At 40.3% G+C, this 24,623-nt stretch overlaps 3 protein-coding genes across 3 annotated transcripts; 2 read left to right on the top strand and 1 right to left on the bottom strand.

The window, feature by feature from the left end:
- Positions 1 to 48: 48 nt before the first annotated feature.
- On the bottom strand, positions 49 to 4,582 carry eci1 (enoyl-CoA delta isomerase 1). The gene is made up of 7 exons (XM_026347358.1): positions 4,540 to 4,582; positions 3,700 to 3,825; positions 2,607 to 2,734; positions 2,280 to 2,426; positions 2,000 to 2,121; positions 1,696 to 1,874; positions 49 to 1,250 (listed from the first exon to the last, which is right to left on the bottom strand). Exons 1-7 carry the CDS (start codon positions 4,580 to 4,582, stop codon positions 1,084 to 1,086), a joined length of 912 nt encoding a protein of 303 aa, XP_026203143.1. The 3' UTR covers positions 49 to 1,083.
- An 835-nt stretch (positions 4,583 to 5,417) lies between these two features.
- LOC113157300 (growth hormone secretagogue receptor type 1-like) lies at positions 5,418 to 11,612 on the top strand. The gene is made up of 7 exons (XM_026352707.1): positions 5,418 to 5,436; positions 5,957 to 6,052; positions 6,128 to 6,268; positions 7,616 to 7,791; positions 8,785 to 9,610; positions 10,651 to 10,754; positions 11,418 to 11,612. Exons 1-7 carry the CDS (start codon positions 5,418 to 5,420, stop codon positions 11,610 to 11,612), a joined length of 1,557 nt encoding a protein of 518 aa, XP_026208492.1.
- Positions 11,613 to 14,435: 2,823 nt separating this feature from the next.
- On the top strand, positions 14,436 to 18,632 carry LOC113153648. Its single transcript, XM_026347346.1, has 6 exons — positions 14,436 to 14,554; positions 15,285 to 15,459; positions 15,727 to 15,903; positions 16,056 to 16,190; positions 16,379 to 16,534; positions 17,011 to 18,632. The coding sequence occupies exons 1-6, from the start codon at positions 14,496 to 14,498 to the stop codon at positions 17,266 to 17,268; spliced, it is 960 nt and encodes a 319-aa protein (XP_026203131.1). The 5' UTR covers positions 14,436 to 14,495; the 3' UTR covers positions 17,269 to 18,632.
- Positions 18,633 to 24,623: the final 5,991 nt, after the last annotated feature.

The following is a 24,623-nucleotide window of genomic DNA, read 5'->3' as shown; positions in this document are numbered from 1 at the left end:
TGAGAAAAATCTCTGCCAAAAATAAAGTACCAGCAAATGAGCACGCTGTGAATCTGACACTTTAATCACACAATTCAGTTCACCGACACATGAATCACTTATTTATTCACCAAAATACAGGCTGCAACAGTCAGAAGATGTCAGGTACACACTGAGATTAGAATGGAAAATCTGATAATTGCTTCTGTGCGATTCAAAGACACCTAACGTTACTTTCACTAGTTGTTACTGTTAGTGAACATACAGTAAGGCTGGGCATAAAGAGACAGTTCAGTTGCTTCTTTAGCCTTTCCAAAACCAAAAGGAAAAGAGCAAACACTGTTTACATGTTCGCTCACTAAACACATTTATATAGAAACCAACCATTGTTTCCATAGCACCAACTAGCCACATTAGATCCATGTGGTGGTGTCAGTGTTATAGTGGACAGTGTTCAACATGAGGAAAATGTAATACTGCTATGATTGACAGGTGTCAGAACACACAGTACGTCACAGCTTGCTGTGCACGAGTCTGCGTAGCCGAGGACCAGTCAGAGTGCTCATGCTGAGCTCTGTCCAGCAACAGTCAAACCACCAGGTGGTGTTAATGTGGCTGAGTCATGTGAGAAATGAAGCTACACAGGTGGGGGGCAGGGTTGATGTTGCTTTAAGCTAAAGTAGCTGTTGGATTATGGGATAGAAAAAGTACTACATGTTAGTGAATCACTGGTGTCACTCCCCTGAGTAAGAAAGACAACACACGGTACTTTGCTGCACAGCTGAACACGGCACTGTGTTCTCAACTATTGTTACAGAGTCTGTCTAATGCAGGGTTGGACAGTTCCAGTCCTCGAGAGCTGCTGCCCCATTTGTTTCCCCAACTATCTCTACCTGACATACTGATTGCTGTGGTCAGGTGTCTTCATTCAATCAGAAGGTGGAGGATATCAGCTTCTGACTGACTGATCCCACCTGATGCAGATAATCAGCAGTCGGCAGGATGGAGATAGATGGAAAACAAGCAGGACAATGGTTCTCGAGAACAAGAATGCCCCCTGGTCTAATGCTTATATGTGTTACCGTACATGCTCCACTCTCTACTCTAGCCCCTTTTCTTTTTAAGCATCTCCAGATACATGCGGAGCGACTTCTGAATGGAGTCTTTGGTGATGAAGCTGACAAAGTTCTGGACGTCAGCCTCTCTGTTGGACGTTAGTTTGTCGATGGTCGGCTTCCTCATCATGGACTTTGTGATCTGTCTGGCGTGGTCTGTGAAGGGAATAGATGCATAGGTGGACTTTAGCTGGACTCTGGATAATTCATGGCATCATGACTCGGTTGAATAATTACAATATTTAATAATCACTTATGTCTGCCATGATTCCTGTCTGCACTTTGAGTAGTAAGAGTAAAGTATGTCATGGGTTTCATTTCATTTTAATAACACTGATTTGGATTAATGTGACATTTTTTGTTCTCTACAAAGTAACCTCTGATGCATTTTACCTGACAACACATGTAGTACACACGTAGTACACATGTTGTACACACGTAGTACACACGCACATCACTGCAGCAAGATTCCAACCTCTGTCACTGGTGAGGAGCAAAAAAAGCTCCCGAAAAACATCTGTGCATCATCACCCCCAGAAAAGATCCAGGCAGCTAAATCACGTGTTGCAATTATTTTGATGCTACATGATGTCTGATGTACCTGGAACAGTCAACCACTTGGACATGTTCTGTGTGGCTGTGGCGAGAACCTGGTCTTCAGGCACCAACTGGTCCACCAGGCCGATCTTCAGGGCCTCTGAAGGGCTGTAGAGCAGACCCAGCTCCAGGGATATCTCTGTTGTCCGGTGACCCACCGTGTTTGTCATGGTGTCTTTAAACCTGGTACAGCAGCAGTGATACAGTGAGACAACAGTGCAAAAACATGGTGTCAGTTTGATTTATTGTTCTTACTAACACAACCATCATCAACAACATTACCACTGAGGCTGCTGCTCATGCTTTACCAAAAAGGTGCTACAATTCCGAGCTGCGTCTCATTGAGGCCGATGCTGTAGCGAGGGTTGTCCGCCATTATTCTGTAGTCACATGTCAAAGACATCAGACAGCCACCTGCAGGACTAGAACCCTGTGGACAGAGTGACCAGAGAGGATCAAGTACAATCCTTGAGATGTTTTGTGTTCTTATTGTGCTGTTATTTTTGTTTTCATGTTTACTGTCCAGCAATTGTATCCCTGTGTGATTACAGAGACAGGATGTGGTGGATGAGGTGTCTTTACACATACATTTATTGCAGCTATGGTGACCATGTTGGAGCTGTAGAGTTTCAGCCACATGTCCTGAACGGCTTTCCAGAACTCTCCACAGCGCTCCGGACTCTTGCCGTACATCTCCATGATGTCGAGGCCGGCAGAGAACACCTTGGGCTGGCCCTGGATTGAAGCAACACACATACTCAGTGTAAACAGCCGATTTCAAGCATAATATAATGTAATGCTTCTGTTTCAAAATATGACATGAAACTACAGAAGAGAAAGGGTTAGCAGCACTGATTAAATACACGGTGCATCTTAAAACACTGTCCTTCTCGGAACAATGAAGCAGGGCTGTACCGAGGTGATGATGAGGCCTCGGCAGCTCTTATCCATCTCCAGCTTCTCCACGTTGATGCAGAACTCTGTGAGGAAATCTAAGCTGAGGCTGTTGACTGGAGGACTCTGCATGTACATCACTGCCACACCTACAGATAGAGAAGCTGATCTATTACCACAATACAAAATATTTTTTTGTTGGTGCTAAAGATCAATGCAATTTAATGGTGCAGTAATTGTAGGTTCAGGTGTCACTGAAGTGTTGTATCTTCATGGTTAATATTTATGTTTCAATATCAGTCATGATGTGATACCAGACAGAAACAGACTTCTAGCACATACATCAGATTTTTAAACTAGATTATGCATTTACAGTATGTATGGAAGTATAACTGAGTGTTTAAGTGTTAAAGCTACCATCATTTTAGGTTCGTATTTATATACGTGGGCTATATCAGTATATAACACTGTATTCTGATTGGCCTAAATATGACTTGAAATAACATTTAAATGGGGCTTCTGTCCATTTATACCAACACTCATGTTCTGTTGATTTCACTACCTGCTCCTAGCTTCAACAGTTAACTAGCTACATGCTGTTGAGCTGAACAAGCACAGTGGAAAAATTAATATCAACAGCAAAGTACTCAAGTAGTTAGACTGAATTAAAAAAACTAAAACAAAAACTCACAGCTGATAGTTCCTTCAACGCCTCTATACAGACACTTCCTACCCCGGCTGTACATTTGGAGCCGATTGGTTCATTCTATTAAAAGATGTTAGTTTACTCTAGAGCAGAATCAAACTCTCAGTGATCTTAGTACAGTGAACATATTGCTGGAGGCTGGTTAAATATCCAAAACGATTCTCAATCTGCAAATCAAATGTGTACGCAGCCTGACAGAATTCAAAAAGATTTGTTTTGCTGTTTTAGACGAGGTTCTGCCAGATAGGGAAGCACGATTTCTGTACAGGAAAATGTTTTAACTGTATTCAATCCACTCTTTTATTAAGATAATGTGACATTTATGTATAAAAAGCAAAAGAGAAAAAGACAGATCAGTAACAGAAAGAGGGAGAGAGAAAGGATGGAGGTAATAACTAAAATCTTTACCTGTGCTCTGGTCAAAATCAACACTGATCTTAGGTGGGGTGGAGCTGTTTGTTCGCTTATTGACCAGAACAGGAGACACGGACACTCTGCCATGTCTGCTGCAGGAGGACAGCTGGGAGAGAAGACCTGCATAGACAAAGACACACAGTCACAGATGAAGAGAAATCACTGCTGTTACAAATACTATGAAATCACTACACAAAATACTGGATGATGCTTATGATGCTTTATTCTAACATATCAATATTATATTGTATTTTTATTAGTGCAACGTCATGATGTAGCATAAATGCTGGCCCTTACAGATGCATTTACAGTTGCTCTAAAAGTATTATTTTTTCCCATAATTTACAATAACCCATATTCACAATGGTAATGTGACTGCACAGAACAGGGAAAAGCCTGACTTTTGTTATATTGTCTCTAAAAATCCTGTTGTGACCTGTGTGCAAACAGGAGCTGCATCATCATTGATACAAATGAAATGAATGTGATAACAAAATTCAACTGTTTATGCTTAGCGAATAAATACACATATTATACTAAAAAACATAGTTTAATTTTTTTTTTATCAAAGCAGAAACGTTTACAAAAGATCAATGTGAACATTACCACTTTCTAATATAATTTTTCTGCCCTCACATGGCCTGGTGTGGGGGTTTTGTAGAAACTAGTGTCCCGTAACCTTTGCTCCAGTTTGTGTGTTAGCACTGCCAGGTTCATCCAGCTAACAGTGTGCAGCCCGCTGATTACTGCTCATTTTAAGTCGCTTCATTTAACAAAACGGTGCATACGGTCAAACCGCCCGTTTCCTGGGTTCACTCCCGGGTTCAGACATACCCCACAAGCCGCACTGGTGTCTCGCTGCAGCTCTCAGCGCCATCGTGTCCTCTCTGACGTCCAGAAAACAGCTGCTACTTCCGCAAAACAAATGAACCTGCGGCGGGACCCCGACCTGCGCCCTCTTCTTCTTCTTCTTCTTCTTCTTCTTCTTCTTCTTCTTCTTGGTGGCCGACCCTTACCGCCACCTTGTGTTTGGAGAGTGGACCAGCATCTCACAAATTCAATTTGTTTTCTTAGGAGCGTTAAAGACCATGAACCTAATAAATTCACAGTAGTTTTTATATTACAATCATGATTTTCCTGTTTTACTACTCCTAAATTTACAAATTTTTACAAACAAGAAGGCTACTTAGAAAAAAAAAACATTTAAAATGCAAAGAATAAGTTAAACAATTTAATCTTAAAATTAAGTGAAACAATGTCACTGTTGCAGTTTGCTGTATTTTGGCTGAACACATCTGGTCCAGGTAATCAGCAGTGGGAAGTGAAGGGACAGTTTGAAAACAAACCAATCCACATTAATGCTTCACACAGAGTTAAAACCAGGTGAACTGTGGATTTGCACCACTGACCACTGATCACTTGCTGTTTTGACATATCTGTGGAGATGGAAAGCTAAACACTAAACACTGTCACAGCTTATTGGCTTAACTGTGTTTCACCATATGTTCCTCCTAAACCTCCTCTGTCTAATAAATACGCGATTCAGTTATACAAATACAACTTTATTGGCTGAGCCGGGCTCATGTGTTAATGAGTTTGCCAATACACAACATTAGCAATGGAGTGTGAACCAATAATAAAGAAGTAATCCTGTTAGAACTTGTGTGTCAATTAGACTTCTTCAAACTTGAAATTTCCATTATTGTGAAAAGATGGGGCACAACGTAGATGGTGTGTGAGTAGTAAGGGTCGTGCTAACAGTAAGGGGATGAGAGAGAGAGAGTGAGAGCAAGAAAGCGAGAGATTATAAGGTGTGCGTGTCACAGTCAAGCCACAAGTGTGTGTCCGCAGCGGAGAGATCACCAGGCAGTGAAGCGCTTCGGAACCAGTGAGTGTATTATTTTACCTCAATTCAAAGTGTTTTTGTGTGTGTGTGTGTTTATAGCTATAAACTACAGTTTTTCAGTATATATGGAGTACTGTGGATGTTGATGTGACAATTAAGTTCAATTGTACTGATGCTTTCTGATTTTAGCAGTTTTCTCACTCATTAATAAAGCTGGATCCAATAGGTGCAAGGTGGACAGATAAAAAACTGACAACAATGTTGATTTTGATAGTGAACTTTATTGTCTCTAAAGTATGCTTGTGTAACTGCATGTGTGTTTATTCATATTTGTAGAGTATATTGCATGCATTTCATGTGGGATTTCCAGTTAATGTGTTCCTATGTGTTTTTCTGTTGTTCTAGACTACTACTACACAGCACTTTTCCACCCTGACCGCCCCCTTTCAGTGTTCGCTGTGATCGAGCGCCATAGGAAATCATTCAGAGTGCGTCACCTTGGTGTGTGTACCCCTAACCTGGAGTGCACAAACCTCTCCCCCTGCTGCTTTCTCTGCTTTCCCTTCGCATGTCCAGCCCCACCCTGCGTCATCATGGATCGCATGGAGTTGGCAGAAATTGGTAGTGGCTGTGAAGACGAAAACTGTGGCCTCTCATCAGGCTTAGCAGAGGACTGCATCAACCAAGAGTGTCCTGTCTTTGGACTGATTGAGTTAGGTGGGTAAAACAAACCAATTGTTAACAAACGTACTGGTGCTTGATGTTCTAGGGATGGAGATTTAAGGCTCCAGCAGGCAGATTTTTTTTTTTTTAAAAAGGGCTAGCCAGCATCGTATTCACTTTGAGAATGACACATTATTTTATCAAGTATATTGCTTTATACACTGCCCTTCCAAAAAAGTCACCACCTGGATTTAACTAAGCAAACAGGTAAGGGTCTATGTTAACTAGTGAAAGTTAGAGCATTTCCACATGCACAATGTGAAGGGAACTCAAGGGATTGGGGCAAAACAGCTGTTTAGCCTTGAGAAAACCACTTGTCAGTGAGGCTAATTGGTAAAAAAGGCCTTTGTTTACTAGACAGCATAAACATTTGACTCTGGAGCAATGGAAGAAGGTCATGTGGTCTGATAAGTCCAGATTTAGCCTGTTTCAGAGTGATGGTGCACCACGGTAAGAAGAGAGGTGGATGAAAGGATGCACCCTTCATGCCTAGTGCCTACTGTACAAGCCTGTGGGGGCAATACTATGATCTGGTGTTGCTGCAGTTGATCAGGTCTAGGTTCAGCTACGTTATGTGTCCATAGAATGAGGTTAGCTGACTACAATATACTGAATGACCAGATTATTCCATCAATGGATTTATTCCATCAATGGGTTTATTCTTCCCTAATGAGCCCTAAACCCATGCCTAATAAACGAGTATATTCCAAGATGACAATGCCAGAATTTATTGGTCTCATATTGTTACAGAGTGGTTCAGGGAGCATGACACATCATTTTCACACATTGATTGACCACCACAGAATCTTTGGGATGTGCTGGAGAAGACCTTGTACAGTGGTCTGACTCTCCCATCATCAATACAAGATCTTGGTGAAAAATGAATGCAGCTCTGGACGGGAATAAATGTTGTGACATTGCAGAAGTTTATCCAAACGATGCCACAGCAAATGCATGCCATAATCAAAGCTAAAGGCGGTCCAATGAAATATTAGAGTGTGTGACTTTCTTTTTGGACGGGCAGTGTAGGTACATATTAAAGACGTATGCCTGTTTTTGTAAATAAAAACATGTATTTTATATGTATTTTAAAATAGAAAAACAAACCTTTAAAACAAAGAATGTGATCATTTATAAATAACTTTTTCATCTACTGTAGATAGACATGGTGTCAGTCTTTTCATTTCATCGTTTTGGCAAGAAATTATTTTACAAATTTCACAACTAGATGCACTCTAATCATGTCATTTTCATTCTTTGTTTTTTATTATTGGCTGAGTGTGACTTTCTGAATGCGAAGGGATTCTAATGATAAAATCATGTCAATATTACATTTTCTAGTGGGTGTGACTATAGTTTACATTCCTCTGATGCTCTTCGGCCTTCTTGGAAATATACTAACCATTCTGGTGGTTTGGCTCCGCCCACACATGAGAAGCTCTACCTACCTCTACCTGAGTAGCATGGCTGTAAGTGATCTGTTGATACTCCTGCTGCTGCCTCTGGATCTATATAAGGTACACACACACACACACACACACACACAGACACACACACACAAAATGCACATTTTTGCAACACTTTTTGATTGATGCTGTTTTGCACAGAGGTCACAGCAGAAATTGCAGACACTGGAATGGAGGGCATGATGCATTTGCTTCCTGTTGAGAATAGCGGTGTGTACCTATAGTGGTTTAAACAAACCATTGTTGCCTTGCCCTCAGGGGAACCCCATGCTGCAAAATTACGTTTTCTCCTCTAACACTTCCATGTGGATGTCATACCCTCAGGGGTTGTGGTTTAACATCATTCTGCTGTCATTTCCTGTGAACAACAGCAACAAACGATTAAATGATGTTTAAGTGTAAAACAAACTGTATTTCATTGTCAACATTTGCTATTAAAATATGTAATTTTGCAACTGTTGTGACTATTGTGACCTCACCTTATAGCAACAGACACAGCAGCCCTGTAAACATTATTTTCTGTCAGCAAGCTGTGTAAACCCATTGAGATGAATGGCTTGTCACCTAAATGTACCAACCTTCTGTCTGCACTTATTCTGGCTCTGTAAGATTATGTTCCAACTCTTACCTAACAATGATCTAAAGTCTTTAGAATTAATCCTCAGGAGACAGTGAATATCAGCTGGCATTGATGCTACATTAACACAATCGTATTATTATTGTGAATACTGTATGTACTGTACTGGATTTGTGTAGTGTAAGCTCGATAGTTATGCTATCTCTGCCCATGATATACTGAGATGTTGTGGTATCATGGTGTGTACAGACACCACTATCTCTGATTCAAGCAGAGTTAACCATGGGATTGATGTAGGAGTAAACTTTTAAAGACACCACCTTATACTCAAAATGATACCTTTATGATGACCATAATCCAACTTTTCCTTTAGTTGCAGTAGTTGCACAAGTGGCATGAAATTTCCACAACAGGTGGATACAGTGTAATAGCAGCTGTCAGAGTAATAATCATTCTGTCTCTCTCAGCTCTGGAGGCCCAGACCATGGCCCTTAGGAGACCTTGCTTGTAAGCTGTCAATGTTCCTCTCGGAGTGTTGCACCTTCTGCACCATCCTCCACATCACCTTCCTTTCCTTGGAGAGGTACCTGGCTGTCTGCTGGCCAATCACAGCCAAGACCTTGGTGACACGGCGTAGAACCAGAGTTCTAATTGGCTGCCTCTGGCTTGGTGCAGCCATCAGTGCAGCTCCGGTGTTGGTCATGGTGGGAGTAGAGGAAGTTGGGGGAATGGAGAAAGGAATAAGTGGATGGAGGGAGGAGAGAGGGTGGACAGGTAGGGAAGGAGAACAGGAAAGATTTATTATAGATGGAGACAAAAGTGAAAGTGGACACATGGCCTTGATGGATGAAAGATTAGAGGTAATAAAGTGGGATGAAAATGAGACAAAGGGATGGAGTGAAAGGGTTGGAGAGCTGCAAGAGAAAGGAGAAGAAATACTAGATGACAAGAAACAAGGACATGGAGGAGAAGGTAGAGATGATAAACAAGCAGATGAGTATGGAGATGAAGAAGAAGGAAAGAGGCAAAATAAAAGAGAGGATGAGGGAGGAGGAAGAGACGAGGATATTTATGGAAACCACGGAGGAGAGATTGACAAGAGAGAGTGTCGCTGCTCCGACTACGCCGCCACCTCCGGTTTGTTGTCGGCCATGACTATTCTCTCCAACATGTACTTCCTGATACCGTTCTTCATCCTGGGGCTGGTCTATAGCCTGATTGGACGAACACTGTGGCTCCGTCCACAAAGCAGCCGTAAGGATCAGAGTCATCGGCACACTGTCAAAATGCTGGGTAAGAAACACACACACTCGAAATGTAACAAGAACTAGTCCTTACATAGAGATGAGCTGTTACTAAATAGTGTGTGTATTCTTGGGTTGTTGTGTGCACAGTATATATTCATTTATCTTATTAACCTGAGAATCTGTGGTTGTCTCGCCTGCTTTGTCAGCTACAACTCCAACTACAGAAGATCGAACATTAGCCCATTTTGTACAAGGCAGGATTTGTGCGTCATTATGCTTCCTCCCTGTTTTTGTATAAAAGGTTCGATCCCATCATAGGGGGTAATTGTTGGGCATCCTTTATGACATGCAGTGGATCCCTGACCTTATCTAGATGTTTCCCAGAGCTGCTGGAAGTAAGAACAAAAAAGCTCAAAGCAGATGCACCAGACTTTGAATGGATCCTACTGGCTACCTAATACAGAGTGTGTCTAATGTCTGATCGATGGAGTATTTTCAGTGACTTTGTGTCTGACGTGGTTAATCTCTTGTTGTTAGCCGTAGTGTATGTCCAATCAACCACGTTGTCTGTCCAATCACTGGGCATCTCAAGTTAATACAGGAAAACAGTGACAACACCTTTGATGACAATATAAAAGGTGACACGCAGGGAGCTTGGGGGCAAATGGCATGCACTATGTAGGAGAAACGGCAATTATGACATAATGAAGAATCAAGAAAAGTACCCTGTACAATATGTGAGTGATTAAAGTCACAGCAACATGTTTGTGTGATAAGTCATACAGTGGAGGAGAAACTGGGACAATCTCAAAGAAAAAGAAGAGTGTTGTCTTTTTTATAGTCTAGATAGTTCATTCACCACTGTTGTTTTGATAGCAGCACCAATACACATTGTATTTCCAACATGAACATCTCTATAGGCTTTGTGTTAATCATCTTGCCTCTAATACTGAGGTCCTGGCAATTGAGGACAGTCACTGTGCCTGAGTCTCTGTGTAATAGTGACACCTCTTTCACCAGCTTCAGGTATTGATGATTCTAATGTCCTCTTCCTGTGTTTTTCTCCCAACCCTGCCCCTCCCGCAGGAGTGATAGTGCTGGCGTTCGTCCTCTGCTGGCTGCCCTTCCATATTGGTCGGACCATATTCTCTCTTTCTTTCAGTGCCAGCGCTGACGCACAGGAAGCTTACATGGACACAAACTCCCACTTAGACACTAACAAACTCTCTGATGCTACAGAAAGACATCTCAGCATATACCCTGTTAACAAACCCATTAGCCAATCAAGTTCAGACATCGAAACTCTCTCCAAGACCGAAAAGCTGACTGCACACACTCTGACAGATGACTGTGACACATGTGCAAAGACCAAAGACAAATTTAATACAGAAACTAATCTACTCACAAACGTAGGAGACACAGAACTGGAAGCTGACACTGACATGGACACAAAGTCTGACGATAGCAGCACAGACAAACACTCACATTCTCATATATCACACACCAGAGAGCAACACATAAGCACTGACACAAACACACCTCATCTGGATCTTAGCATTGAAACAGATACACACAGCGATATACACAATGATCCAACATATGTTAAGACACAATTGAGCAAATCTACAGGGAATAAAGACCATTCAAGGTGCACAAACACCACTCTGTGCGACAAGCGAAACAGGACGTACAATTTCACAAACTCACAAAATGACTCACCTATAACCACACATAGACCTTACGCTGCAGGCACATCTGCTACACCACCCGACCTGTACAGCATTAACACACACAGTGACGTACACTCCAACAATTCATACACACACCCTGACAAAAACGCGTTTTTTTACTACTACCTGTCTCAATATTTGAACCTGGTGTCCTCTGTGCTCTTCTACCTCAGTGCTGCCGTCAATCCTTTGCTGTACAACCTCATGTCAACTCGGTACAGACACGCTGTACACAGCCTCATACACAAACGCTCTCAGACACAATCACACCGACTGCGCACTACACTCACAGCACGACACTCCACAACCACTCTGTAAGGGCAAATGCTACATGCACAGAGATGGATGCACGGTTAAAAAAAGGGAAACAATCATGCCATCAGCTTATAAAAATTTTTTATAAGCACTTTTTTAACACCATGTGTAGTGACCATATAACTTATGAACATACATTCAAGAATCACCTGTTTTTATTGACATGAGTGGGAATCTAGAGATTCTTCTAGAGGATGGGACTTTTGGAGAGCCGTGCACTGTCAGCAGGGCTAAGGTATCTACATGTTAACAATGGCCACATTATTAATGATTTAGAGTTGTGTTTTATGGCAGTCAATGATTGAAATGGTCACTTTTTAGCACTAATTTTGTTCCCTACCAATCATCTGGCCCTTCAGCTACCAAATAAATGATAACTATTGATAGTGTAACAAAAAAAAAAAACAACAACAAAAAAGCGGTTGATAGTGTAACATACATTTTTCATTATTTCTCAGAATATTCTAACTCTGACCTCTTAATTCTATTGTTTTTTTTTTTACATTGCACTGAAGCACTGTGGTATTTTCCTACTCTGAAATTACAAATTTCTGCAGAGAAAGAGGCCAAACGTCAACGCCTTCTTTTGTACAGAAATTATTTTGTCATTATGTTCTTTAGTGTGAAATGCCTTCTTGTATTTATGTGGTTGGTGTATTTTTGCTAAGCCACAGGCACAGCGACTTGTTCTAGTTGTTACCCCAGTACAAATCATCTGCAATACACTGCACTCATGACTCAAACCCAGTTGCCTTTGCTAACTGCTGAAGCCCTATGTTACTGTAGCTACAGTAGACCTTAAAATGTACTTCTGTGCAGAATGACAACTGTACAGCTACAGATCAATAACACTCTAATGAAAGCATGTGAACTTTGTAGGATCAGGAAAAAAACCCAGACCAACACAATCTAAAATTCAATTAATTTATTATAAATAAAAGCATCACACATTTCTCAGTTATGATGTAAAAACCTTGTGACATAAGGTGGGGCTGAGGAATTTGTGTACTATAAATGTGGTACTTTCTACATTATATACTGTTTATTGTACAAAGGACATTTGTGTGTGTGTGTGTGTGTGTGTTTGTGTGTGTGTAAGTACAGCTTATTACAGTGCTCATAAAATGTACACACATTCTCATTTGCTCACACACAAACACACATGAAACAGGGCTATCATTTTGATTCATGTAGTTTCATACAAGCTGATGTGTTTTGATGTAACGTGTATTACATTATGTGCACTGTCGTGTCAGATACTGATATAAATGCCTTTATGTGATTCACAGTTGAGGTTTTATCACCTCTGCAAAGGAGTGTTATGTTTTCAGCCATGCAGGTGTCTCCGTCTGTCAGCAGGAAACACTTGAGAATGGATTTCCTGAAGAGTGGTGGACACTTTGCCCTCGGGCTATGGGACAATTGATTTGATTGTGTTGGTAACTCAGGCCACTTAGGTGATCAGATGTTTTTTTTTTGTTTTGTTTTGTTTGTATGTATGTATGAAATAGATACTGATTCCACATCATATATATATGGCAAATGTTTCAAATTAAAAGTGAATCTGTAGAATACTCAACCTGTATAATATCATAAATCTAAATCATCCTCAGTGTGAGTGACAATCTTCACTCAGCTAAGCTCTCTCATCTTAGTTCAGTGACAGTATGACTGAATATTTGTTTAGTTTGCAGAATGAATTCTGAATCAGATGTTATGTCAGACAGTTCCTCTTTGGTTATGTTGATTTATTATTTGCTTTGCATGTTATGTAATTATATATATAAAGTTGGCTGACATACAAATAATTTGCCTTGCCTTATTTTTGTTACATTGCAGCTGAACACACAGCACAAATTACAATTACAGCCAAAACTTGGAGTTGTATTTTTAGGTGTTAGAAGAGTGGCAGATTGTAGCAATAGAGCATTTTATTTGTTACAGATTGTAGATTGTCGGAACAAAAACTATAAAATGTCAAATTAAAAACAGACTTTTTTATTTAATACAATTTTTAATATGTCCATGTTTATTCTTACTTTATATTGTGAACTCCCAGTTGAATCCATTTTCTCACTGTTGGCTGCTTTGCTGCAGCAGGTGAGTAGGTTTACTGCCTTGCTTAAAGGATAATTTCACAATTTTTTCAAGTCTGTCTTAAGTCAGGTGCCCACATGAACTCACTGAAAACAGTTTTACTTGCTATGACTAAATTTGCAACATTAATTCCTACTAAATATTTAGTTGCAAATCCTTTGCTGAGTGGTGTGAAATGCACACTAGGATACTTGGCTCCACAAATCCACACGTCTGCTCGTGCAGCATCCTCAAAAACACTTCTGGTTATTTGATCTGTACTTGACTTTTTTATTTGAACAATACTTGGTCTTAGACTGATGACATTTCACAGTCTGCAAGAACACGAGTACAGAGAACAATGGAGATTGAGAAACATCCCAGTACTCATCTATCAGTATTACTAAGAAAACAAAACCCTCCCCAGCAAAAACAAGGAAAGATCTAACTCACAGTATTATTTGGATCTTTTACAAACCTTGGCCAGTTTATTTTTTAAGAAATATTCTGATAGTAGAAAAATCCAAGGAGCCTGATATTGTAGACTGAACATAACATTATTCTAAACCCAATCTAACAGCACATCATTGTCATTAGATTCCCATGTACTACAAACCAGGTGTGTCATCTACTGTATATGCTCATCTTAGTATTTGAACAGTTTGTTTGCTGTGTTTGTTTGTGTATTCACCCTGCATGTGTCCAGACTTTGGACCTGGGGCCTGAAGCTTGAGCACACTGATAATTTAAGTGATAGCAACTCATTTCACTGTCACAACTGTCTCTAATACTGCTACTCTGGATGCTGCTATGGGAATAAACTGCAGTACCTCTCCAAAGACCGTAGACTGTCTATATGAGATCAGCAGGTATGCTTTTTTAAAATGTATATACAGTGTATATAAATATGGCCTCAAAAATGATGTGTTTGTAAATTAGGATTACATAGTAGTGAGTTGCACTTGTTCAATTTAAGTGAACACTACTGATTGATTACACCATTTGAAAACCAGTTAGGACGCTGCTAGAATTAGTGCACTTACTGAGAGCAGAGAGAGATCACAGTCTGTGCATGAAAGTCAGAGTAGATTGTTTCACCCTGAGTAGTGTTTTGCCAACTGGTTTCCCCTGTAGTTGCTGAATACAATTCCCTTGTTGTGAATACCTGTCGTGCTCTTCGACACATGTATATAAGCATTTGTTTACAGGCTGAAGTTATTACTGGTGTTACTGCCAAAGAAAGAGTTTGACCAGTGTAATGGCCTTCTTGGCCTTCCCTTCGGCAACTGTCGCATTTTGTATGAAAACATAATAAGAATACTGAGCCAGCGTCTTCTTACACTGGCTATACGGTCCAGTAAATGTGTGTGACGTGGTGATAGAAAGCATTAAGCACTCCAAGAAGGAATTACCCAGGACCTTTCATAGTGCAATAACAAAATCAGCTGTTATTTTAACGTAAAAACATTAAATGAGCAAACACTTTGGCACAAATTGGAAATGGTGGCTGAAATTGCTCAGTGGTCAACAGAAAGACATGAGAAGTTGAGTAAGAAGTTTTACCACATCAGTCCGACCCAGTATGTTATAACTCTACAGCCACGGAGGACTAGTTCCCGATGCCTCCCTGGATGCTTCCCTGGTCTCTTTGCTGTCCTTGAACTCCTCTCAGGCTCTGGAGCAGCAGTACTCCACCCTGCAGAGAGAAATGACCCAAGAGCAGAGGTTTGCCTTCAACCGTGACCTCCACACCGTTTTTGGAGGAAACACCACAGTAAGAGACTGCATCATAATACTGCTTATTTGCTTTAAACTGCTGTTACCACTGTGTATTCACTGCCCAGCACACTAAAATAGCATCTTAAGGTTCCATTGACCATGTAATACCTTCATGGTCATCGTCATTCTCAAATGTATGTAGTCAAAAAAATTTGGTCCAAAGTTTTTCATCATCCTCCAAATTAATGATATGTATATGTGTGTGTGTGTGTGTGTGTGTGTGTGTGTGTGTGTGTGTGTGTGTGTGTGTGTGTGTTTTAAGATGAGTTATGGGGGTGTGGGTGTTGTTGCCCTGGCGCTCTCAGTCCTCTTTGAGATGCTGGCCCATCACCAGACTGGAAGCTCGGGACGTCACCCACCTCCAAACCCCATTGGCAGGATGTTTGGGGCTGGCGCAGTGTCGGACATCAGCTCCATTGTCAGCGAGCTCTTCAAACAGGTGGATGAGAAGCAATCACACAAAAAAACGTTCTTGATAGTGCTATGTACGAACATCTGGGTAACGTAGAACCTACAGTTTAAATGTCCACAAGAAAAAATCTGACTGTCTAAAGATATAATATTAATATTATACATCATCCAACTTGGCAGATTCCTGCTGCTGCTAATGAACCAGACAAGATGGCAGCACTGCTGGAGAGTTATGAGGGAAAGCTGCAGTCCGAGCTAGTGGAGTTGTACGGGAGGATGGAGTCTTTGGAGGGGGGCGCTGTCAGCTCAGCAGGGGTTGGTTTAATTTTACACTTGACTATATGAATACCTACAGTACTTGGATGGATGTTATTTTCTAACCAGTAACTATAACATATCATAAATCATAACTAGTCAGTTAGACCCATTAATGTTGTGATAGTTCATCAACTGATCTCAGATGAAGCTGTAAAAAAAATGTTCTTAATATTGTTTGAATGCAGGTGAAACAATGGATGAACGGAGCTGCTCTCCATATCCACACCTTCCTCCACTGGAAACGTCTGACTAACGCCTCAGCTGAAGAAGTCTTAAGTCAGGACTACCTGCAGCGCGCTGAGCCTCTGCTCAAGACCTACAGAGAGTATCTGCTCAGAACAGTACTACTACTTTAATATATTCTACTTCCATAGATAAACACTTGTTTTCTAACATGTTCTGCAGAATAGGTAGAAACAACATTAGAAATACTCCTACAAAATATTAACACAAATGCCCAGCAGAGGTCAGCAGGCTGCTGTTTACTGGAGCAACCAGAAAACCCAGCAACAGCTAATTCAAGTGAGCATGATACAGAAAAGAAACAGAGCTGAAGAATGAGTCACATGTTAAAACCCAGAAGCATTAGCCTGATGTTCCCTGTGCATGATATGTTGACTCATTCAGTAAACGTGAGTCTTATGGAGCTTATGTGGATTATCTGTCAGTATGAGACAACAGCATCAGCACCTCCAAAATGATGCTACAGTTGAACCAGCACCTTTTTTACGAGCTTCATCATGGGACAATATATTGCAGGCCTATTGCATTTGTATCAAAGCTTTGTGCCTACTAAACCATTTTAATCTGTCACCAGGTTAAAGTGTTTCCAGCACTGACTCCCGGCGCCAGTGGGTTGCTGATAGTGGAACCCCTGAGAAACGTGAGCCACGGGGTTCGACACCGAGCGTGCGAGCGTAACGCCATCCAGCGGGCTCTGGTGGAGCGTTTCCTGTCAGATCAGAACCTGGAGGCGGGAAGTGAGTTCTTCCAGAGCTCCCACATGCACCATGATGCTCTGATGGCACAGAAAGAACACTTTGAGCTGAGGATGGATGATCATTCACGTATGTGAACTGAGCAGACAAGCAGGCTGGAGGAGGCTGGAGGAAAGATTTTCTTTATTTAGTTTTAGCCTCAGTCTTTTAACATGTTATTTCAGTCTCAGACGTATCTTTGTTAAATACATTTTGGCTTCTGTGCCTGTGTCCTTCCATTCTCAGTCCAGCGACCAGCTTATGTTAAGTTAGCTCAAATAGGTAATCAAAGCTAAAGAGGAAAAATAACAAGGCTAGCTTCGTGTCCCCACTGTCAGAATCAATGATGCAAAAAACTGAAGTGATAAGTCTGTCATCACTAGTGCTATCTCAATGTTTCCAAAAGACAGAGTGAATGAGGGTAGAGGTAGAGGAGGGTGAGTGAGGGAGAGATGGTGCATGGCCAGAGATCGCTTTAGGGTGGAAAACTTATTCCATCCCATTGGACCAATTCTAATCATGACCATACAAAGGGTCAGACTTCATGCTCCATTATCTACATCTTTGCATGGACGCGTCCAGCTGCTGCAGGACTTCGTCTCTGAGATAATGATGTCCAAGGTCCGGTTCCAATCAAGGTCATTGGGTCAAATAACAAGATGAGAACAAGGCTGGAGTGTGGATTCACAAGAAAGTGGCACCATCTGGCAGAGGTTCCTCTCTCCTCGTATCTTCTCCTTGCACCCCTACTTCTTTAGTGGGAGGGACTGAGACGCAAGAAAAAGTGAAAGTGAGCGAAACGTGGGCTCACCTGGGTAATTGCCTTTCCTGGGGTTCCACAAAGAAAGAGCACACTGAATCACCTTCAGCACCAACATATATTTTTTATTGGACAGTTTTGATGTTGAATTTACATTAAAAAAGCTGAGATATGAGTGAGAGAGAGAAATTGACACATACTAACCCACACATCATTTATAATACTTTTGCTGTATGTTGCATGTGCTGCTGAGTGTGTAATAGCATTCCTGTCTCTTAAAATGTTTAGGGGGGGCATGTTAGTGATCCTCACATCCTTTAGTTGCAAAAATTCAATGAGCTCTTGAACTGTGCTCTTCTGGCGAGTTCACGCACAACTCGCTTTGACTTTATTGTCCCCGTGGGGAAATTCTTATCCGCAACACTGCACAAAGTACAATAGACACAACAACATAATAACAGCAGTGATACAACAATAGTGACAATAAACGGCAGCAAACAGCACAGCTCAGACGGGCCGGTTATTGAGGGAGGTGATGAGGTGATTAGGCTTCTTCCACAACGGGCCCTTCTGCACCTCAGAGCCTTGTACCTGCGACCTGGGGGCAGTGGAGCTAAACGTTCTTTGAGTAGGTGTTTAATATCCTGTTCCACTGAAATAGCAATTTAGTATTTAATGGCATTAATATATTAATTCAACTAAATACACACTTGCAGGTAGATGTTCATCTTAGCTTTGTTTTAATCTGTATGTGTGGCTGAACTCTGCTTAAAGGAACTGGCTCCTCCACATAGTGCAGCAGTTAAGTGACTTTAAAGTAAGTAAGTAATAATATAACTATTAATAGTGATAATAGTTAAAAGCATCTGGTAGCAGTTCAGTTTTAAATTTAGACAAAACATCACTTTGGGCTTCACCATGTAATAAATCTCTGGCTTGAATACTCCCTTTTGAGAAATTGCATATGTTTGAAGGAAAGAATGTGTAGTTCTTAGTTATTAGTGACTGAGAGGTTGTGGTCAAACTAACACAAATAGCCTTGTTGTGCAGGGTGATGTATGCTGCCTTGCACTGTCTCTTATGTTCCACTTTATGTTCCATGAAAACATTACATTTGGGCAATCTAGTATGTAGTTATTGGAGATGAGATGATCATTTTGCAGAGTGTGTGTTTGACAGCAGATATTTAGAAACAAGACCATCAGCTAGAGGTTTTTCTGTCTGCACTCCAAGGGAACAGTTGTTTTTTATGGTTCAAAGAGTTTTGTTCCTTTTTTGAAATGAACTGTCCTCTGAGAGGAGTACGGCACTTGTAATACAGTGATACAGATTATCAAGTGTGTTTGGGGGAAAGGCTGTGTCCAAAAGGTGTGTGGATTTTAACTTTCACCTGAAAATGTTGTGAAATTAATAAAAAATTTGGACACTTATCATCCTGTCTTATTTATGCTTTTGTCTCATTTTGGGGAAAGTGAAAAACGCATCCAACATCCACAGTAACACATTGTATTAAACCTGGAAATGTCCCTGTGAATTCATTTCATTATACATTGTTTATAGTCTTTATAATAAAGAGTGAATATAGTGTTTACAATGTAAACTCTAAAACTTTAAATCTTAAATCTTTGTTTGATGGTGTAGGCTGACAGAGGAAAAGAGAGGGGGGTATGACATGCAGCAAAAGTCCCCAGCCACACTTGAACTGGGTACACTGCAGTTACTTGTCATGCACTGTAACCATTCAGCTACAAGGTGCTCCCTGAACTCTAAATCTGAACCGTTCCACCTTCCACTGGATGAGAGTAACAGTGACAACAGGCTAGTTTTCTTAAAGTGGCTGAAGCTGAGCACTGCTTCCCACCGTCCACTGTTAGCCTCTAATAATACATGCATTCCCATTAAGATATATGAATGAAATAAAAAAAGAAGCTCAGACAAACACATCCACTGCAGCCCCTGTTTGGGCTATACTTGTAAACTACAGCATTTTCTTAGACTGTGTTCCCTTGTTTGAGACAGAAAAGGTCATTGTGCAACAGTAAGAGCAATGCTCTTCAAACCTCATAGTCTTTATACAACATGTGGCGCTCTCTACTTCCTGACAGCACAATGCAACAGTAAATAAGGGGAATTTACTTTGTGCACTAGTTTAACTGTGGAAATGTAAAAATTAAGTATAGACATGAACAGCATCTATAATTCAAACAAATGCTGTACAAATATCAGAAGAACTAAATACAGTGACTGTATCTGAAACCACTGTATGACTGCTCATTTCACGATGACCTCACTTAATGAGAAACTGTGGGTAACTCTGAAGGATTTAAGGCAGGAAGAATTCAAGCAGGTTTACCTCTCTGTCTCTTTATTTCTCTCTGTTTGACTGGATTTCACTGATGTGGAGGCTTCTACAATAAATCACAGGTTTTAATTCCTCACTGTGTCACTACAGACAAGAATACTGAAGGTAAAAACTATTGTTTATTAAAATCATTCAAGATTTATTGCTGTTTGTTTCCCATGAAAGAATTTCAATACTTAGTTTATTGTAATTATGCATCATAAGACTCTATTAATTTCACTTTTGAGATTTTAGATATCAGTTAATGAAATACTTTATAACAATTTTCAGGACACTGGCAGTTCTCCATAATTTAAAGTGTCATAGAGCCATGCTGCTAGTATGCTATAATGCTAAGTGCTTGTGTACCTGTCAGCTGGCTGTCACTACTGTGGTGATCCACACTGAAATACCTCAACAGCTCATACATGGATTGAAATTAAGAGCATTCCTGGTGCTCAGAGGATGAATCCTGCTGGTATGCAGGTTCACGTTTTGAATAACTAAACATATTTTTAAATGGTTTAGCACAGAAATATATGCAGATATTCAAGGTTCCCTCACAATGACTAGGGGGTCTTTGGATTTGTCCTCTAGTTTTCCCATCACATCTGCATTTGAGTTTTGCCAGGAAAAAGTCTTAATATTAGGACTTATATGTCCTAATATTAAAGTGGGTAAATTAATTTAGCATAAAATGTTTTTTTGTAATTTGGGAATTAATGTGTATTTAATTAGCTAGTTAATTAGTTAATTAGCTAGTTAATTAGTTAATTAGCTAGTTAATTAGTTAATTAGCTAGTATTTTTCAGTCTTTTCTGTGACTTTGTTCTACATAGATTTGATGATGCCAGTACCAAAACCTGCACAGCCAATCACATCTTACCAACAAATTCTCTTATCTAATCTACACAATCGGTTCATGTGCACAAAGACATTCAGGTATGGAGGGTAAAAAGCTTCTGGATGAGATCTACACAGAGGGGGTGAAATGTTAACAGGCAACATGAAGTCAGTGACATCTTCAAACACCCTTCTGCAAAACGCAGACCCACAAGGACAGCGATCCATTGGATTACAGGAATTAGGAAAACATTTATTTTGCACAAATTCATTCTTAACTGATCTGAAGGAAAAATCAAAGAAACCAAGGACATTAAAGAGGAGGCTCTTAACTAACATGTTCAAAGAGCTACAAGTGTCTGGAAACACCAACTATGACAAAAGTCAATTTAAACTTTAAACTCGTTTATGTTGGATGGACTAGATTTGAATGTCTTCAACTAGATGAAGCATTACTGACGGACCTCATTAGGGGACTCTGCTTCCCTCTGCTCGTCTCTAGGTAACCACACGACCTGCAGCAACCAGATCTCTTTAGAGTTTGTTGACATGGTATCAGAGGTCAGAGGGTTCACTGACCCACAGAAGAAGAACTATTTGACCAGAAGGTTCAGTCATGAAGAGCATGCTAACAGATTCATCTCCCACATCGAGGCATCACGAAACCTCCACATTATGTGTCACATCCCAGTCTTCTGTTGGATCACGGCTACAGTGGCGGAAGATGTGAAGAAATCTGGTGAGAAAGCAGAGCTGCCCAACACTCTGACTGAGATGAACACTGAATTCCTGGATTTTCAAATCAGACAGACAAAAGGGAAATATGGTGCAAAAAAACAAACGAACATTTGGTACATTCAGTCTCTTGCAAAACTGGCTTTCTACCAGCTGGAGGAAGGAAGCCTGATATTTTATGAGGAAGACAGAACAGATTGTGGAACTGATCTCAGTGAAGCTTGTGTTTACTCTGGGGTGTTCACACAGATCTTTAAAAATGAGCGCTGGAGGAAGAAAGGCAAGGATAAGGGCAGAATGTTCATCTGAGCATTCAGGAGTTTCTGACTTCTTTTTACGTGGAGCTGTCGCTTATTAACAGCAAAAATATCATGCAAAACATCTTCAACAGAAATCCATGTGACTGCTCCAGAGGGACGTCTGGACTTGTTTCTGCCACCCAGTCTCAATCATGCTTTTCTATAATCACAGAAACACATTCAGAAGATTCTTAGCACAACAGGGATCCACAATAGAGCTTCTTCACCAGGAATCCACTTTATTATTTGTTTCCTGTAATATTTAGAGCAACTCAACAAATCTTGAATCCTTGCAATGTATGTTTAACAGGGCACTGGCATTACGTTATAAGTTGGATGAATGCTTCTTCTTTTCAATTTTTTTAGCGCCTCATAAGTAACATGTGCTGCCAACAACTAGATGGCGCTGTAACCCAAAGATCTGAAAGCTGCATTTGTGAAGCTCTTGTGAGTGTTTTAATAGATACAAGTCAAAAAACACTATTAAAAACATTGATGAACAATTGGTATAAAAAATTAGGCATCTAACAGCATTACTAGGTAATATTACTATTTACTTTTCATCACTACGACTACTACGAATTGTTGTTAAATATTCTATTAAGAATTCAACCACATTCACCCACACACGGTGTTTAAATGAGAGTAAAATGTCCTAACTCTCAGCAATGCATTAGTTTCTTCTGCTGGTGCAGTCAAGCAATATAAAAGCCACCTATGTGAGTTTGATTCACTTGTGAACATAAAGCCAGTTAAGTGTGTTTGTATATCATGTGCAGAAAATGTTTACTTCGTATCTCCCCATCACCTCTTCATCACTCACTCGTGAGTCTTCCTCCCTCCTGCCTTTCTTCATTGTTGATACAGCTGTGTGCATTTACCAGATAAAGTCAATGAGTCCACTTTCACATACCTTATAATTCTCCAATAAATAACACTTGCTTCCACCTCCACAGCCTTTGTGACTATCATTCTGCAAACACAATTAATCAAATCATGACAGACTGGATTTTCAAATTCATTAAAAGTGCTCATAATGACAGTATGTGGAGCAGATGTTCACCAGACAGTCTTTCACCAAAGCGCCAACAAAAGGCTAGCAGTTAGAATCTGTAGTGGTTCAATGGGATAGAGGACAGGAGCATAAACTCGGGGATACTGACTACTAATAGCAGATAATACTAATTTTATCTGCACAAATCTGTGTACAAAGGGCGTTAATGTGCTACACTATTTCCTTTCTAGTAACATCTTAGAGGCAACACTTATTACATTTATATTACATTTAGACTCACAAGTCAGTGTACAAAGCAAACAACAACTGTAAGTCAGAGGACAAGAGAAGACATTTAAAGTGCCAGGAAAAAGAGTGCTTCATTTGAAAGAGGTAAGTACTAGAAACTGAGTGCAGAGAAAGTTGTGTCTTCAACAGGTTTTTGAATATTGGGAGTGAGGCTGCAGAGTGAGCTGAGTTAGGTACCTCATTCCTCCATTGTGGGACCACTGTGCTTTATGACACATTTTAATATATATTTATAACTCAGAGTGAACATACACGTTTGAGTGGTTTACAACATTTACACTTTGTGACTTGTGCATTTTTAATGTTTAGTCCTGCTTACAGACAATAAAACAAGTCATGACTTTAAACTAAAGCTATTGTGAGTTAAGTCAGTTAGATGAGAAGCTTTATACATAAACCTACTCTGATAATCGGCAGCTCTATAGTGAAGTTAGAGACTCCAGTGGCCACAGTCCAGTGTATTCCTGGGGTCAGAACAATTTAAAACTCCTGTGTAAGGCTAAATGGAAATACAGTAAGATAGAAATTCACACAGGAGTTAATTACACCAATCGGAAAAAAACCAAGACCAACCCAAGAGGAGTGATTCATAAGAACTTAGTACAAGGTACAAAGTACAAAATAAAAATAAAACAATCATATGTGGACTGTTAAATATCAGATCGCTCAGGTCTAAATCCCTGTTAGTGAATGATTTGATAATTGACCATCAAACAGATTTATTCTGTCTTACTGACACCTGGCTGCAGCAGGATGAATATGTCTCTCTGAATGAGTCGACCCCCCCCCCCCCAAGTCATTTTAATTATCATGTTCCTAGAAGCACAGGTCGGGGTGGAGGAGTAGCAGCAATCTTCCACCTAAGCTTATTAATCAGCCCCAGACCTGAACATAGTTAGAATTCATTTGAGAGCTTCACTCTTAGCCTCTCTGATCCTAACTGGAAAAATCAAAAACCAGTCCTGTTTGTTATTGTGTACCGTCCTCCTGTCCCTTACTCTGAGTTTCTCAGAGTTTCTGATTTAGTTCTTAGTGCAGATAAAGTCATTATAGTGGTTTGACTTTAATATCCATGTAGATGTTGATGATAACTCCCTCAACACCGCATTTAATTCATTTATTAGACTCCATTGGTTTTACCCAAAATGCAAATAACACCATTAACTTTTTTT

The sequence above is a fragment of the Anabas testudineus genome, chromosome 8, assembly GCF_900324465.2.
Source record: "Anabas testudineus chromosome 8, fAnaTes1.2, whole genome shotgun sequence".
NCBI lineage: Eukaryota > Metazoa > Chordata > Actinopteri > Anabantiformes > Anabantidae > Anabas > Anabas testudineus.
The sequence above is the reverse complement of the archived record's forward strand: the minus strand, read 5'-3'. Positions and strand labels throughout refer to the sequence as shown.

Bases quoted from the DNA above. Each gene is read 5' to 3' on its own strand.
- eci1 (XM_026347358.1), bottom strand. From the start codon at position 4,582: ATGGCGCTGAGAGCTGCAGCGAGACACCAGTGCGGCTTGTGGG. The intron at 2,427-2,606 runs GTACAGCCCTGC...GCTTCAATCCAG, and splicing joins GAGGCCTCATCATCACCTCG to GGCCAGCCCAAGGTGTTCTC. The intron at 1,875-1,999 runs GTAAAGCATGAG...CTGCTGTACCAG, and splicing joins GGAATTGTAGCACCTTTTTG to GTTTAAAGACACCATGACAA.
- LOC113157300 (XM_026352707.1), top strand. The intron at 6,269-7,615 runs GTGGGTAAAACA...TACATTTTCTAG, and splicing joins CTTTGGACTGATTGAGTTAG to TGGGTGTGACTATAGTTTAC. The intron at 9,611-10,650 runs GTAAGAAACACA...CCCCTCCCGCAG, and splicing joins GCACACTGTCAAAATGCTGG to GAGTGATAGTGCTGGCGTTC.
- LOC113153648 (XM_026347346.1), top strand. From the start codon at position 14,496: ATGGGAATAAACTGCAGTACCTCTCCAAAGACCGTAGACTGTCTATAT. The intron at 15,460-15,726 runs GTAAGAGACTGC...GTGTGTTTTAAG, and splicing joins TTTTTGGAGGAAACACCACA to ATGAGTTATGGGGGTGTGGG. The intron at 16,535-17,010 runs GTACTACTACTT...ATCTGTCACCAG, and splicing joins GAGAGTATCTGCTCAGAACA to GTTAAAGTGTTTCCAGCACT.